The 16,297-nt window shown below is 39.9% G+C and overlaps 1 protein-coding gene across 5 annotated transcripts in view; it reads right to left on the reverse strand.

Annotated features, from left to right (window-relative positions):
- The window catches only part of ACER3 (alkaline ceramidase 3), a 162,623-nt gene that overhangs the window by 35,561 nt on the left and 110,765 nt on the right, over positions 1-16,297 (reverse strand). For 4 of the 5 annotated variants that reach the window (XM_017948779.2, XM_017948783.2, XM_017948781.3 and 1 more), the window contains 3 exons: positions 14,861-14,913; positions 6,220-6,301; positions 1,019-1,054 (listed from right to left, as the gene is read on the reverse strand). In XM_017948779.2, coding sequence (XP_017804268.1) covers positions 1,019-1,054; positions 6,220-6,301; positions 14,861-14,913 — 171 coding nt within the window. The remainder of the gene's footprint in view (positions 1-1,018; positions 1,055-6,219; positions 6,302-14,860; positions 14,914-16,297) is intronic. The other variant, XM_031653093.1, reaches the window with a different exon arrangement.

The following is a 16,297-nucleotide window of genomic DNA, read 5'->3' on the forward strand; positions in this document are numbered from 1 at the left end:
GATCCACCCACCTCGGCCTCCCAAAGTGCTGGGATTACAGGTGTGAGCCACCACGCCCGGCCGTGAGGATGTCTTTTCTGTAGCATTTATTTTAGTTCATCCACCTGCAACTGACCTGGAGAAAAGCAAGGCATAATAATGTGGTTATAGAATATACTTCAAAAGCTAGGTTCCAGTTAGATGATTATTGTATAGCTTGAATTGTAAAAGTTACAAGAACATTAGTAAATGTTTATATAAGCACAAAATATTTTAAAACTGTGGCACTTCTGAAAAGCGTGCTTATTTATTCATTTTTGTTTGCTAGTTTGTTAAAAGAATGTTGAAAAGGAGTCAGACAAATCTAGGTTATAATCCTGGTTCTCCCCCTTAATAACTGTGTCACCTTAGGGCAATTATTTAATATTTCTGAGCTCATTTTCCTTGAAATGTATATAATAATTCCCAATTAGTTGGACTGTTGGTGAGATTAGAAGTCTGTGTAGTAGTGAGCATAGTACCAGGCATGTGGCAGCACTCAAAGGCCTGCTTCTTTATTTCACTCTGGTTTCATAATGGCATGCACTTAAATCACCATTTCCTACACTAAAGTTTCCTGTGTTCGCTTCCTTCAATGTACATCACCTCCCATGTCAAAAATGCATTAAAATATATTAGGGGGAAAATGTTCAAGGAATTTTCAGTCTGTCTTTTCTAGATGTCATAAAAAGACTTTATGTGTATGTGCATAATGCTTCCTGGTTCTTTCTGCTTATAATAGCAATGTTGCACCTGTATTACTGAATACCAACAGCCAGCTGGACCTGCACATTGGCTATCCCAGGTATATTCCTGTTACCTACACTAAGCTCCTGTAAGCATTTGAGTTTGCAACCTCTCTTAAACACTGAACTTCCTTAGAACATCTACCATTTCATTAAAAAATTTTTTTATCTGCATATCATTTCTTAGACAAGGAAATCACAAGCAGCCATGTATCGTTAAACAATCTAATGTGTAATAATTTACAAAAAATTACCTGATGGAATATTGGCTCTTTTACCTTAAGGTAAACCTGCAAAATATTAGAAAAAACACGTGAATGAAGTACATTATGAAGGGAAGAAAAACCAATTCCAACTACTCTGCAAATCCCAAACCTCTTCTGCTTCCCCCATCTTACTCAGACTTGAATCCAGCCTGTAAAAGCAATCAGATCAAGTGGCATGCCACAAGAAGGCTGGGAGCTACAGGAGGATTTCCTTAGTGCTAGCCCTGTTATGGTGAGCAGAATGTTTTAGATCTGTTGTGGACCACTGCAAACTCTGCATCAGTATCAAGGAGGGATAAGGATACATGGATACTCATGAGGAGTGAAGAAGTTATGTTGACAATCCCCGTAGCAGATCTGTTCTACAACAGAGAGAACACCGGACGTAGAGATAGGAGTAAATTTCAACCTTTGCCACTTACTTGCTACAGGCCTTGGACAAGTTAACTAAAAGACGCATCCTTCCTCATCTGGATAATGAACAATAATAGTGGTGAGGAATGATAAGCTAAAATACCTGAAAGTGTCTAGCATACAGTAGGGGCTCAGTAAGTGAAGACATTTAAAACAAATTTCTTGTGCTTTCTTATGCTTCCAGAAATCTCTAACTCACCTTTCTAGATGCATTCGCAGTTACACAAACCCTAGTTGTAGGTTCCAATATCATGTGGATGATTAAGCTCAATGCCTAGTTAAGATTTAACATGTATGTATTTCCCCACTGGAGCACAATTTTTAAATGATATGGTACAGGGGAATCAAAATTCAAGTCATAACCCTGCCATGACTCTCATCACTTGCAAGATACAGTTCAAATTTCTTAGCCTTTCTGTTTGGTCTCACTATTGTCTTCTTGTCTCCTCCTCATCCAAGTCTCCAGAAAGTACTGTGCTTCCTACAATGTGCTAGTTTCACACTTCTGTATTTTTAAACATGCTGCTCTTTACTTTGTTCAGAAATCCTCCTCTACTCATTAATCATCTTTTAGGATTCAACTCAAACTATACCTCCTTCTTGAAGCCTTTTCTGATCCTTTCTCTACACAGCAGAAGCAACCAGTCACCCTCCTTTCTACCATTACTCTTCAGTATAAACTTTGTGGCATTTAATAGTTTGTTTTTTCTCCCTACAAGACTATGATATTTCTGATACTAAGTACTGGATTTAGCTATTTCTATATCCTCATATAATGTAGCAATCCCATAAAATTTTATATAATTTTATTATTTGGCTACAAAATTTCTACCCTCAGTACAAAAAAAAAAAAAGAAAAAAAACCCCCAGATTATTTCCTTTAAGCATTGTGAGTTTTAAAAGTATGATGTGTATGAGATATTATATATCTGTAACTCTAAACCCAGTAAGGGAGAATGCTTTTAATCTCTGAAATTTCTTATTTCAGAATACTAATTTCCATTTATATAGGTAATGCTATCAGATTCCCATTGTGACTAATAAAAGAAATGCAAAAGGACATGCCTCATGCCTCTTAAAGACATTTTTTGTTTGTTTGTTTTGAGATGGAGTCTCACCCGATCTCAGCTCACTGCAACCTCGGCCTCCCGGGTTCACGCCATTCTTCTGCCTCAGCCTTCCCAGCAGTTAGCACTACAGGCGCCCGCCACCAGGTGTGGCTATTTTTTTTGTATTTTTAGTAGAGACAGGGTTTCACCATGTTAGCCAGGATGGTCTCGATCTCCTGACCTCGTGATCCACCCGCCTCGGCCTCCCAAAGTGTTGGGATTACAGGTGTGAGTCACCGCGCCCGGCCTTAAAGACATTTTTTAAAGCAAATAATTATGGAGCCCTTCCTATGTGTTAGGTATTGATTTTCACAACTAACATAAAATATATACTATTTTCTTCATTTAACAGATAAAGGGAACTAAGGCTGAGAGAGATTAAGTAATTTGCAAGGTCCCAAAGTTTTTAAGTAACCTGGATCCAAACTTAAATCTGACTTCAAAGTCTGTCTCTCTCACCAATTCTCTATATGAACTTGATTGGCCAGGCAAGTCACTGACAATCTCTAGATTTGATTCTCTTCTTTCATATCATAACAAGACTTCATTTCACCTCTGAAATTCTACAATTCTTTCATGATTAACCAATATGTAGTTGATATGGTTTGGCTGTATGCCCACCGAAAATCTCATCTTGAATTGTAATTTGAATTGTAATCCCTGCGTGTTGGGGAAGGGACTTTGTGGGAGGTGAACAGATCATGGGGGTGGTTCTCCCATGCCCTATGCTGTTCTCATCATAGTGAGTGAGTTCTCATGAGATCTGATGATTTTATAAGGAGCTTCTTCCCCCTTCACTCTGCACTTCTTTCTCCTGCCACCATGCGAAGAAGGATGTGTTTGCTTCACCTTCCACGATGATTGTTAAGTTTCCGGAGGTCTCCCCAGCCGTGCGGAACTGTGAGTCAATTAAACCTCTTTCCTTTATAAATTATCCAGTCTTGGGTATTTCTTTACATAGCAGCATGAGAATGGACTAATTACAGTAGTTTAGGCAGAAGTAGTGAGCTTGAGTAAATGGTGCGCCATGTGCCCTTTCAGCCTCCTATTCAACATCTCAGCTAACTGAAATCTAGCTTCTGCCTCCATCAATTTACTACTGACAGCATCCTCATTAAGGTTACCTGGTCTTCCAACTGAAAATTTCTATTAGCTCTCAATCTTCATTGTACTCATCCTTTCAGAGGCAACTGTTCTTCCATTTTTCACTTCTAGAAATCTTTGTACTCCATGACATCAGGCTCTCTTAGCTTTCTTACATCCCTGATTGCTTGTTCTCAGTCGCTTTTGCTAGCTCTATTTCTTCCACCTAGTCCTCAAATGTAAGTATTTCATTAGGTTGTACTTCTAGTCTTTGTCTGTTTTGAGACAGGGTCTCACTCTGTCATCCAGGCCAGAGTGCAGTGGCACAATCATGGCTCACTGAAGCCTTGACCTCCTGGGCTGAAGCGATCCTCTCACCTCAGCTTCCTGAGTAGCTGGGACTACAGGTGCATGCCATCATATCCAGCTAATTTTAAAAAAATGTTTTGTAGAGACAAAGTCTCACTATGTTGCCCAGCTGGTCTTGAACTCCTGGGCTCAAGCAGTCCTCCCATCATGGCCTCCCAAAGTGCTGGGATTACAGGTGTGAGCCACTGTGCCTGGCCCCTTTGTCATCTTAATGGCCCATGCTACTTTTTCAGGTCATCTATTCTCACATTTTTGTACTAACTATACCCTGACAATTCTCAAATCTACATCTTTAGTCCAGCCTAACTGTTAAGCCTCAGATGTCAGTAATGTCAGGCACCTCAATCTTAACACATTTCATATTGAATTTATCTCTACCCCTACCCCATGGTGCAAACCTACTCATTATCTATCCTGTAAAAGCTGTTCATCCTCCAAGTTTCCTGTTTTGATTAAAGACATACTATCTATCCTGACAACCAGGCCAGGAGTCATTCTAGACAACTCATTTTTACTCTACTTTCACCCCCTCTACTATGACGTGGGTCACATATCCTGCAGTTTGTTATTTATGACCATTTCTTTTCAACCTCACAGCTATATTACTTTCACCTAAGTCTCATATCTTACTAAAGCAAATACAAAAGTCCCTGGGTCTAGCCTCATACTCCTGTAATCCAGCCTCCATAACCACAGCAATCTTTCTAAAACACATATCTGATTACATCTTCCCTTTAAACCAGTAATTGGCTCCACACTAACTTTTTCTTTTCTTTTCTTTTCGAGACAGAGTCTCACTCTGTCGCCTAGGCTGGAGTGGAGTGGCACGATCTCAGCTCACAGCAGCCTCTGCCTCCTGGGTTCAAGCAATTCTCCCACCTCAGCCTCCTGAGTAGGTGGGATTACAGGGGCATGCCACCATGCCCGGCTAATTTTTCCATTTTTAGTAGAGACAGGGTTTCACCATATTGGCCAGGCTGGTCATGAACTCCTGACCTCAAGGTGATCCACCAGCCTCGGCCTCCCAAAGTGCTGGGATTACAGGAGTGAGCCACCATGCCTAACTGCTCCACACTACTTCGAGGATAAAAATTTGAACTCTTAAACAAAGCATACAAGGGTATTTATAATCTGACGTCTGTCTAATTCACTAGACTCATTCACTGCTCTTCAATTACCATATGTGCCAGCCATATTAAATCTTGCCCAATTCTACCAGTGGTGTTGATTTAATGAGACAATAAAGATAAAGTACATGGTTACAATATCTGGCATAAAGTAAGTGATTGAAAATGGTAGTTCACTATGTTGTTTCAAAGTTCTCTGCCTATGAACAAACAATACTGCTATCTACAAATGCTTCACCACACTCTTGCCCAGGGGCCTGATGAGCTCCTAATCATCAGCTAAATTCTAGTTCAGGTGCCTCCTCTTGAAAGCTTTCCTTGACCCATGCATGAAGCCTTGATTGAACCTCCTTTATCTCATCACCATAGAAGTAGTTTTTACCCCTATTATTACAGTTATTATCTTTTGATGAATTCTTTGTGTACATGCCTAAAATCTCTAATAGAATGAGCTCCTCACAGATAGCAACTGCTTTTTTTTAGGCAAAGTAATGTGGAAACGAGTAAATAGTGCATATGTGCCCTTTCAGCCTCCTATTCAACATCTCAGCTAACTGAAATCTATTTCTCTATTTCTATTTCTCTATTTCTAGTGCCTGACATGGTAAGTTTTCAATAAGTGTTTTTTGAAATAAATATTTTCATAATATAAAATGCAATTTACTTGAGGAAAAAAAGCATTAATGTAGGATTAGAAGTGACCAGCTATCTCAACTTACTAGGGAAAAGTTAACCATTAAAACAGTCACATTAGGACCAATGGAGCAGAGCCAATCTCTCATTTTTAACAAATAGGAGCTAATATGTCCATCTATGAGAAAAATTAATTTTTCCCTATTGCTACTAATATTTGCTTTTTTCTTTTCCCCTTTAAAAACTAAACAGAGTTTTAAGAGTATTTCAATTACAGTGAGAAGTAACATTTAAACAGGGAACAAGGGAGCAATATTTGTCAGTGTGATATTCTCGTTTTGTGTAGCAAGATTGCAGTTTGACAGCATGAAGCAAATACTGGAAGTAAAATATGCCAAACTCTATAAATGGTGAATTTACATGCTTAATCTGTTAGAAACAAAATATGACTTACTGTGGTTACTATTAAACTGAATAGAACTAAGGTAAAAAGCAGATGGTAGTTTACTGAGTTCTTGATCTTGAAACATTCAAACCTTGAAAAAAAGAGAAAGAAACTTTTAAAAGAATATATAAGTAGGAACATAAATAGAATGCTGCTTTACCACTTGCCTGTATCTCTCGATGATCGAGTGATACCCATCATTTCTTTCCACTCGTAGTCTTAGAAAACCTGCACTGCCTATTATCCTCTAAGAGGCTGGAAGGAGTAGGAGTAGACATATGACTTAAGCTGGGACAATGAAAGGCTCTTGCCTGAAAGTCTGGAGTTTGGGAGGGAGAGACTGAATCAATTCAGTATAGAGAGTCAGCTGAGCGCGGTGACCCACGCCTGTAATCCTAGTACTTCCGTAGGCCAATGCAGGAGGATCACTTGAGCGCAAGAGTTTGAGACCAGCCTGGGCAACAAATTGAGACCCTGTCTCTACAAAAAATAAAATAATTAATGGGCATGGTGGTGCATGCCTGTAGTCCCAGCTACTCGGGAGGCTAAGGTGGGAGGAGAGCTTGAGTCTGGGAGATGACTCTGTGGGATGACAGAGCAAGACCCTGTCTCAAAAAAAAAAAAAAAAAAAAGTATAGAGAGTCAAAGTCATATGGACTCAAGGTCTGAGGCTGATATTTGGGGGCAGCCAAATTGAATGAAGAAGTAGATGAATGAGCAGAAGTAATCTGCAGGGAGAGAAAAATATAGCAGATACAAAGAGGTGAAGCCATGTGGAGAGGAAGGAATGGCAAAAAGAAGGAAGGGGGAAGAACCTGCCCTTCCAGTTCTAGTAAGGTGGGGCTGTACTTCCTGCTATTGGGTCCCATATAATTTCCTCATATCCTTACAATAAATAAATAATCTCTCTTAATTCAAGCTAGCTTGAATAGGTTTCTATATCTTGCAACTAATGATTCCTAAGGAACATTATTGGAGAAAATACCAGTCTATTATAATTGTCTCTTTCCTTATCCATCTCCTCAACTAGCCTGAGAATTCCTTGTGTGCAGGAATAAATTTTATTTTTTTCATATATCTAGCACAAAGATAATGCTTAACACATATGAGGTATCCGGTAAATATGCAAATATGAACAGACAATTGGCCATCAGTGAGTATCCAATCCAACCTTTGAGGACTGTGACTTGGTATAGGCAGCAAGAGTGTTCTCTCAGTTTACTATTGGCTGTGGGAATTGGACCAACTCTTATTTTCTTGTCTGTAAGGAAAGGTGGTTAGAAGAGGCACTTTCTAAGATCTCTTTTACCTTTAAATTTTGCGACTTGGATAATGATGAAAATATTAGGTGAAGTATTAGTTTTTACTTTTAAACTCTATTATTCCAAATTTTAAAGCAAGTTATCTATTAAGAAACCAAGGTCTTTAGGAGGCCTGGCTTGTATTTATTACCATGGTTATTTCACTTTATTACATATAGTCACTTTCTTATCTGTCCCCTTCCTCAGACAATGAGTTCCTTGACTCTGTATATACAGAGTCTAGGATCATCCCTAAAATAAAGGAGGTTTTCCAGTACATGTTTCACAAATGAACAAGCACACAGAAGGCAAGACAGATTTAAAAATCATTAGAGGCCAGGTGCGGTGGCTCACGCCTGTAATTCCAGCACTTTGGGAGACTGAGGCGGGAAGATTGCTTGAGGTCAGGAGTTTGAGACCAACCTGGGCAACATGGCGAAATCCCGTCTCTACAAAAATTCAAAAATTAGCCGGGCATGGTGGAGCACACTTGTAGTCCCAGCTACTTGGGAGGCTAGGTAGGAGGATGACTTGAGCCTGGGATGAGGAGGCTGCAGTGAGCCAAGATCATGCCAATGCACTCCAGCCTGGGTGAGAGCCAGACCTCATATCAAAAAAGAAAAAAAGCAATACTATTGAAAATAGCATCCTACCCATGAAAAACAGAGGGTTAAATTTCACAAAGTCTATTCACTTAAAATCACAAAACGTCACTGAGATAAATTAAAGGAACCTAAATAAATGGAGAAATATACCACAGTCATGGTTTGGGAGACTTAGTATTGTTAAGATAGTAATTTTCCTCCAACTGGTCTATAGAGTCGAAGAAATTACAGTCAATCTTCCAGCAGACTATTTTGTAAAAATTGACAAGCTGACTCTAAAATTTATGTGGAAATGCAAAGGGCCTAAAATTTCCAAAGCTACACTGAAAAAGAACAAAATTGGAGGACTTACTCAGTAACTGACTTCAAGATTTACAATAAAGCTACAGTAACTACACAGTATGAGGATACACACAGTGATCAATAAAACAGAATCGAGAAAAATGTCAAGATAATTTAATGCAGAAAGAATAATCTCAAAGATGGTTCTGGAACAACCAGATACTGGTAAAAAAAAAACATGATCTTTGACAAAACTAACTCAAAATGGATCATGGACCTAAATGTAAAATAAAGTTATAAAACTTCTAGAAAAAATAAACAAATAAACAAAATATCTTTGATCCTGGGAAGGCAAAGATCTATTAGGACACAAAAACACTATTCATAAACATTTAAAAAATAAATTGGATTTCATAACAATTTAAAACTTCTGTTCTCCAAGAGACATTAATTGAGAAGACAATTCACAGACTGGAAAAAATACTTAAAATGCAAATATCTGACAGTACTTGAACCCAAAATACATAAAGAATTTTTACAATTTAAAAAGAAAAAAAAGCTAGTTTATAAAAATGGGGGCTGGGTGCAGTGGCTCATGCCTGTAATCCCAGCACTTTGGGAGGCCGAGGCAGGCAGATCACAAGGTCAAGAGATTGACACCATCCTGGCCAACATGGTGAAACCCCGTCTCTACTAAAAATACAAAAATTAGCTGGGGGTGGTGGTGGGCACCTGTTGTCCCAGCTACTTGGGAGGCTGAGGCAGAAGAATCACTTGAACCCGGGAGGCGGAGCTTGCAGTGAACTGAGATCATGCCACTGCACTCCAGAATGGCAACAGAGCGAGACTCCATCTCAAAAAAAAAAAAAGGAAAAAGGTTTGAATAGATAGTTCTCAATATAACATATACAACTGGATGATTAGAATATAAAAAGATGCACATCATTAGTCACTAAGACAATACAAATTAAAACACCACAGAGATAGTATATCATACTCACTAGAATGACCAAAATAAAAAAGACTGATAATACCAAGTCTTGGCAAGGATATGGAGCAAATGGAATTTTCATATATTGCCAGTAGAACCATAATAAGGTGCAATTAAATTGAAAAACAGTTTGGCAGTTTCCTATAAAGTAACACATATACTTACCATACAACACAGAAATTCCACTTCTAGTTATATAACCAAGAGAAATGAAGTCATATATCCATACAAAGACTTGTTAACAGGTGTACATAGTCCTTTTATTCATAGTAGCCCCAAACTGGCAACAACCTTAATGTTCAACATTGGTAAACAGTATAAAATAGACTACTACTAATGATGTATGTAACAACATAGATGAATGTATTCATCAGAAGTAATTGGCAAATTAGTGCCCTCAAAAAATATTACACTGAATAAAAGAAGCTAGTTACAAAAGAGTACATATGGTATAATTTCTTTTATATAAAATTCCAGAGCAGACAAACTAATCTATAATTATAGAAAGGAGATCAGTGGTGGTCTGGAGGCCAGGGTAGGGGTCAGTATTAACTGTAATGGGTCAGAAAAGAATGTTCTAAAGTGATAGAAATGTTCAGTTTCTCTTTCTTGCCATAAGGGTAATGGGTACATAGGAGTATACATTTGTCAAGACTCATCAAACCATACACTTAAACTGGGTGCATTTAATTCCATGTAAACTATGTGTCAATACAGTGGATTAAAAATTATTTCACCCCTTTCATTTCCTTCTATGTGTCACTTAAAGCGTACTACAGCAGGGTCTTTCTGAATGGGGGAATATGAGCGTAAACAGATACTGCAGAAGATTGCTGAGGAAAGATTAGAATCAAGAGACATACTTTTTGAGAAACAAAAGCTTTGCCAATAAGTTTGTTTTTATAAACAATTAAATCATTTATTTTAATCTTCATGGAGAATTTATAAGTACTATAACCTCCACTTTTACAAATGAAGGAACAAAGATTAAGTGACTTAAGCTCATTCAGTTACTAAATATCAGAGCTGAAAATTGAACTACAGTATCAGTATCCTTATCTTCTAAGTAATATCTGCTGTTCCCTAGCATTAAAACTGTTTTTTCTTTCTTTCCTTCTTTCTTTCTTTCCTTCCTTCCTTTTTTTTTTTTTTGAGACAGGGTCTTGCTCTATCCCCTAGACTAGAGTGCAGTGGTGGCACAATCATAGCTCATTGCAACCTCGACCTCCTGGGGCTCAGGCAATCCTCCTGCCTTAGCCTCCTGTGTAGCTGGGACCACAGGTGTGCACCATCATGTGAGCTAATTGTTTAATTTTTTTGTAGTGACAGGGTCTCACTATACTGCCCAGGCTGGTCTTGAACTCCTGGGCTCAAGCAATACTCCTGCCTTGGCCTTCTAAAGTGCTGTTATTACAGATGTGAGCAACTGTGCCCGGCTCCTAGCACTAATACTTAAGAGTTCCTTGTACCCATTATATGATGGTTATCTGATTCAATATAGTCATAATTGCTAGCTCAAGAATATCTTCTCCTAAAGGTATATAAACATCAGAATAGTTTTTAAAATATGTTATTAAAGGAGTTTACCTTATTTTTTTAGAACAAGGTGATAAACTATGGATCAAGGCCAATCTCTTGGCCTGAGCCTGTTTTTTTGTTAGTTTGGTATTGTTTTTTGTTTTTCTTGAGACAGGGTCTCCCTCTGTTGCCCAGGCTGAAGTGCAGTGGCACAATCATGGTTCACTGCAGCCTCAACCTCCTGGGCCCATGTGATTCTCCCACCTCAGCCTCCCAAGTAGCTGGGATTATAGGCATACACTACCATGCCTGGCTAATTTTTTAATTTTTGTAGAGACGAGGTCTCCCTATGTTGCCTAGGCTTATCTTGAACTCCTGGGCTCAAGCGATCCTCCCACCTTGGCCTCCAAAAGTGTTGGGATTACATGTGTGAGCACTGTGCCCAGCTAAACCTGTTTTTTAAAATAAAATTTTACTGGAACAAATGAGTCATATTAATTTATTTACATATTATATGTTGCAGCTTCCAAGCTACAGCAGCAGAGTTGAAGAGCTGCAACAGAGACTCCTGTCCCACAAAGCCTAAAATATTTACCATCTGGCCCTTTACAGAAAAAGTTTTCTGATCCCCGTTCTACATCTTTTTTTTTATGGGGGGACAGGGTCTCACTCTGTCACCCAAGCTAGTGTAGTGGTGCCATCTCAGCTCACTGCAGCCTCTGCCTCCTGGTTTCAAGCGATTCTCCCACCTCAGCCTCTCAAGTAGCTGGGACTACAGACACACATCACCACACCTGGTTAATTTTTTGTATTTTTACTAGAGACAGGTTTTCACCATGTTGGCCAGGTTGCTGTTCTATATCTTTGTACCTAACTTCGAAATAGGGCTTGATGCCATATGGGTCATAGCAGCTAGATGGGCATTCTTACTTTTATTGTTTCTGGATAAAGATCAGTCTTAGTAAAGGTAAGAGCCAATAGTGATATAGTTGGTTATAGCTAACTAAAAATAAAAGAAAAAAAACCTTTCAATTACTTTAGTGTGTACCATTAACTTTGAGAGAGGTATCAGGAAGTAGAAGTCAGATATGAACTGCTTTAAATTGTGGCTCCACCACTTAAAAGTGTCTCAGGATCCTTAGGGTGTTGCTCTTCTAGCCGGAAACCTCTGTGGCTGGTGGCACCTTTGCCAGAGTTTTGTTCTGGCCCACTGGGCTCGTTCTGCCCACTCGGTCTGGCAGGCTGCACTTGGCTCATGCTAACAGCCTGGATCCCATGCCTGCTAAGGGGAAGCCAGGCATGGAGCAGTGAGAGGTGTGTGAATGGGCAAGCTTGGGGTCTGATCACTGTGCACAGCCAGGCACACTGGCTGTTGTAGCAGGGCGGGCAGCTTCAGAAGCCAGCAAAGGCACTGTCTCCATGTAAGCCTGTGGTTTGATCAGATACACCATAAGCATCTTCCACTGTGGGCACCCACATCTGGACAAGGGGAATGCTTGGTGCCTGGAAACTTGGAGATGCCAGAAACCACCAAGCCCCAAAAAGGGTGTCACAGCCCTGGCTCACAGAGCCCCTAGGTCTGGGCTCTCCGAAGCACCACGGCTCCTCTCTCCTTCTCATCGCCTGCAACGTGGCAAGTGTGGGAGAGGGATATGTTTCAGCCCTGTTTGTGTTACATCTCTTTCAGTCCACCATTTGGCAGGTCCTAAGTTCTTGTCCTGCATCCAGGAAGAATGAGGTATGTGGACAACTGAAGGATAAGCAAGGTGGAGAGGAGCTTTATTGAGTGACAGAACAGTTCTTGGGAGACCCAAAGTGGGTAGCTCCTATCTGCAGGCAGGTCATCCCAACGAATGTCCAGCTCTCAGTGGAGAGGAGACCCAGAGTGGGTAGCTCCTATCCACAGGTGGATTCTCCAGTCATCTGTGTGAGTCTGGCTGGGTCTGGGGTTTTTATGAGCTTAGAAGGGAGGAAGTGAGTTCTGACTGATCCATAGACGGCCATGGGAGGGCTTGGAAAAAGCACTATAAGTTATCACTGTAGGCCACAGACTCCACCTGTAACTGACAGCCTGGCCTCCAGGCTTCAGGCCGTCCCCGGCTTGAAGGCATAGCTTCACTGGGGACTGCCCCTTGCTGCCCAGGAGCCTGTCTGCCTCCTGCTGCCATCAATGTATGGCCCAATTGCCCAGGCTGTTCTTGCAGAGGGGTGCCTGCAGGCCCATGCCAAGCTGCCCTCGTTCCCCACCTCAGCCTCCCTCCAATGCTTGTTGGTGCCCAAAGTCCAGAGGGGGCTGAGGTGGCAGGGGGCTGGCATGTCAGCACCACCCCAAGCACATGCACACCTTGCCAGGTTATGATAGCACCTGGCCTCGGTCACAGCTTTGCTCTGTCCTGGAGTGGGTGCTGGGAGCGGAGAGAGGCCAGGCAGTGGGAGCAGGCACTTTCAAGCCTGCAGGGGAAGGGGCTTCCTGGAACTCCAAGAGCACAGGGATGCCCAGGTCCAGAGCTGTGGCTGGGCAGCTGCAGCTGTGCCCAGGAGTGTGGGGCTCCTGCTCCACCGACTCAGTAGGGGACGGGGTTCCCACCTGTTTCCTGCCCCCGCCAGCTCTGCCTCCTCTGCTGCAGCCAGCATCTTTGCAGTGGCTGCTCTAACTGGGCTGCTGCTGCCCTCAAAAGCCTTGTTACTAGGGCCTGACTCAGGCATGTGGGTCCCTACATAAGCTAGTAATTTTTTCCCCCTCCAAACACATATTCTTAACATACTTGTCCAACGTTTAAAGAAGGCTGATGCTGCAGGATAATGGGTGAAGGCGGCTTTCCTCTCATGTTCCCAGTGACTTAGCTAGAGCCCAAACCTGCATACCCTAACTTACTCAAATAGAAGACCTATAGCTAACCTCACCCACCCTCCTTAGAAGGCACATTATTTGATCATGCAGTACAGGAAGGGTCCCACTTCCACACTTCTTCCACATACCCAGGCAGCCTATCAAAGTGTTCTCCCAACCTCTCCTTGAGAGGAATTATGATCATTGTAATTTTCTCCATCATGATATATTTCCAGGGATATTTCAGTGTTCCTTAGAGACTGTTTACCTGGACAGTGGCCTGGCTGGTATGCTTTTAAATCAGGCTCTGTTTTTGTCCATAGACAAGTTACTACATTTCTCTGTGCCTTACTTCCTTGTCTATAAAATGGGGACAATACCCATTTATCTTGCATAGTTGTTGAGAATTAGAGATGGCATTATACAGTGCCTAGCACAGTACAAAGTAGATAAATATTGGCATTTATTAATGTTACTATCATAATCATTTTTATCTTACAAGATTGATTTTTTCCCTGACATTCAGAAAATGCAAATTAACTTGATAATAAAGTAAAGAGAATATAATACAGTAAGAGAACTTTGGATTGGGAATGGCCTGTAAACTGTTTCCATATTTGTAAATAATCAATCAAAATAAGTATATTCTTGAGAGCATTTAGTCTACCTTAGAATAAGAAAACAAGTGTCTATTTAAAAGATAACTTCAAACAAAAAGGAGATTAAGTTGACACGATCACTATACAACTAGAAGTGTACCTCACTTTTCTGGTAAGCTTCTTGTTAAACCATATTGTAGAATACAGAAACTTTATCTGAAAACTTTTATGGCATAATATGAAAATCTTTATCTAAATTTGTACACATTATTCACTTGGGAAAGGCAAATTATGCAATTTAAGCTATTTAGATTCTATCTAAATTGGCTACAGGGTTTTGAGATCACAAAAGTTAATAAACAACATTATTATAACTTTCCAGAAATTATACTCTATTTAAAATTTATAATCTTCTACACTATTATAATATTCTAGTAACATAAATGTATCAGTTATATTAATTCACTATGAGGTAAATATAAATTTTTAAATATATCAAACAATGAAATTTTAAAAGTACTTACATGCAGTACACAAATATGCAACAGCTGTATATCATTGGGAGTTCATCCAGTAGCTGTAAGAAACAAAGAAAGATAACAGGCTTGAATATCATGGAGCAGCAATTATTATGCAAATCAAAATAAGATATCAAAATGATTAAGATTTTCAGCTCTTAGATTAGGTACAGAGGCTCACACCTGTAATCCCAGCACTCTGAGAGGCCAAGGTTGGAAGATCGCTTGAACTTGGGAGTTTGAGATCAGCCAGAGTAACACAGTAATACCCTGTCTCTACAAAAACTTAAAAAAAAAAAAATCAGCAGGGCATGGTAGTGGCATGTGCCTGTAGTCCCAGCTACTTGGGAGGCTGAGGCGAAAGATCGCTTGAGCCTGAGAGGTCGAGGCTGCAGTGAGCCATGATTGCACCACTGCACTCCAGCCGGGCAACACAGCAAGATCCTGTCTCAAAAAAAAAAAAAAAAAAAAAAAAGGTTTCAGCTCTTATTTCATTTCTTTTACTAATTCTTTTTATGTATTTATCATCAAATTTACTCTGAGTATGTCTGTGTAGTTTACTGTTTTTGAACAAACAAGGTTATTATCCAAGTGTTCTAATGTACATACCTAAGCAGGGTACCTGACTCACTATTCCTGGAGGGCAGACTTGTCATTGCGCTGCTCATATCATCTGGTATTACAAACTATGATATTGCACCTCCAGAAAAAAATGATGTCCATCATCTGTAGGTCCATAGGTCCTATCAGTATTCTTTTGCATTTCCATCCTTCCTATATCACCTTAAATGGATAAAGTGACTACTAACATACATAAGAAGAGGTATTAATGGCCAGGGAAATAATTTTATTAATCCAAGTAAAGTATATCTTTGAGAAATAACATTTACTATTATTATTAGCAGTGATAATAATAGTAGTAATAATAATTACAGCCATTATGTGTTAAACTGCAAACTAGACACTAAGCTAGGTGTTGTAGATACCAATCTTACAGAGTTTATTTATCACTAGATATACATTTAATTAATTCTTTAATTAATAAAATGTCCACTATGTGCCAAGTAATGTGTTAAGAGCTGAGGATACAATTATAAGACACAGTTACTGCCTTCAAGGAGTTCACATTCTAATTAGAGGTTAAGGGAATGAAAGCATAGAGTAAGGGTTCCAACAAAAGGAGCACACAAAAGCCAAAGAAAGTGATGGCAGGAATGAAATGAAATGGGGTGGTGAAGAAAGGCATTCTAGGAGGTAGGAAGAGAGCTTATGTAAAGTGAATGATGTATTCTGGTAAATTATCAGAATTATGAAAATAATAGCATTTGTGCAAGTTAACTATTTTTAGTCACTAATTTTTTATTTATTTATTTTTGAGACAGAGTCTTGCTCTGTCACCCAGGCTGGAGTGCAATGGCATGATCTCAGCTTGAATGAGGTCTG

The sequence above is a fragment of the Papio anubis genome, chromosome 12 (assembly GCF_008728515.1).
Source record: "Papio anubis isolate 15944 chromosome 12, Panubis1.0, whole genome shotgun sequence".
Taxonomy (NCBI): Eukaryota; Metazoa; Chordata; class Mammalia; order Primates; family Cercopithecidae; genus Papio; species Papio anubis.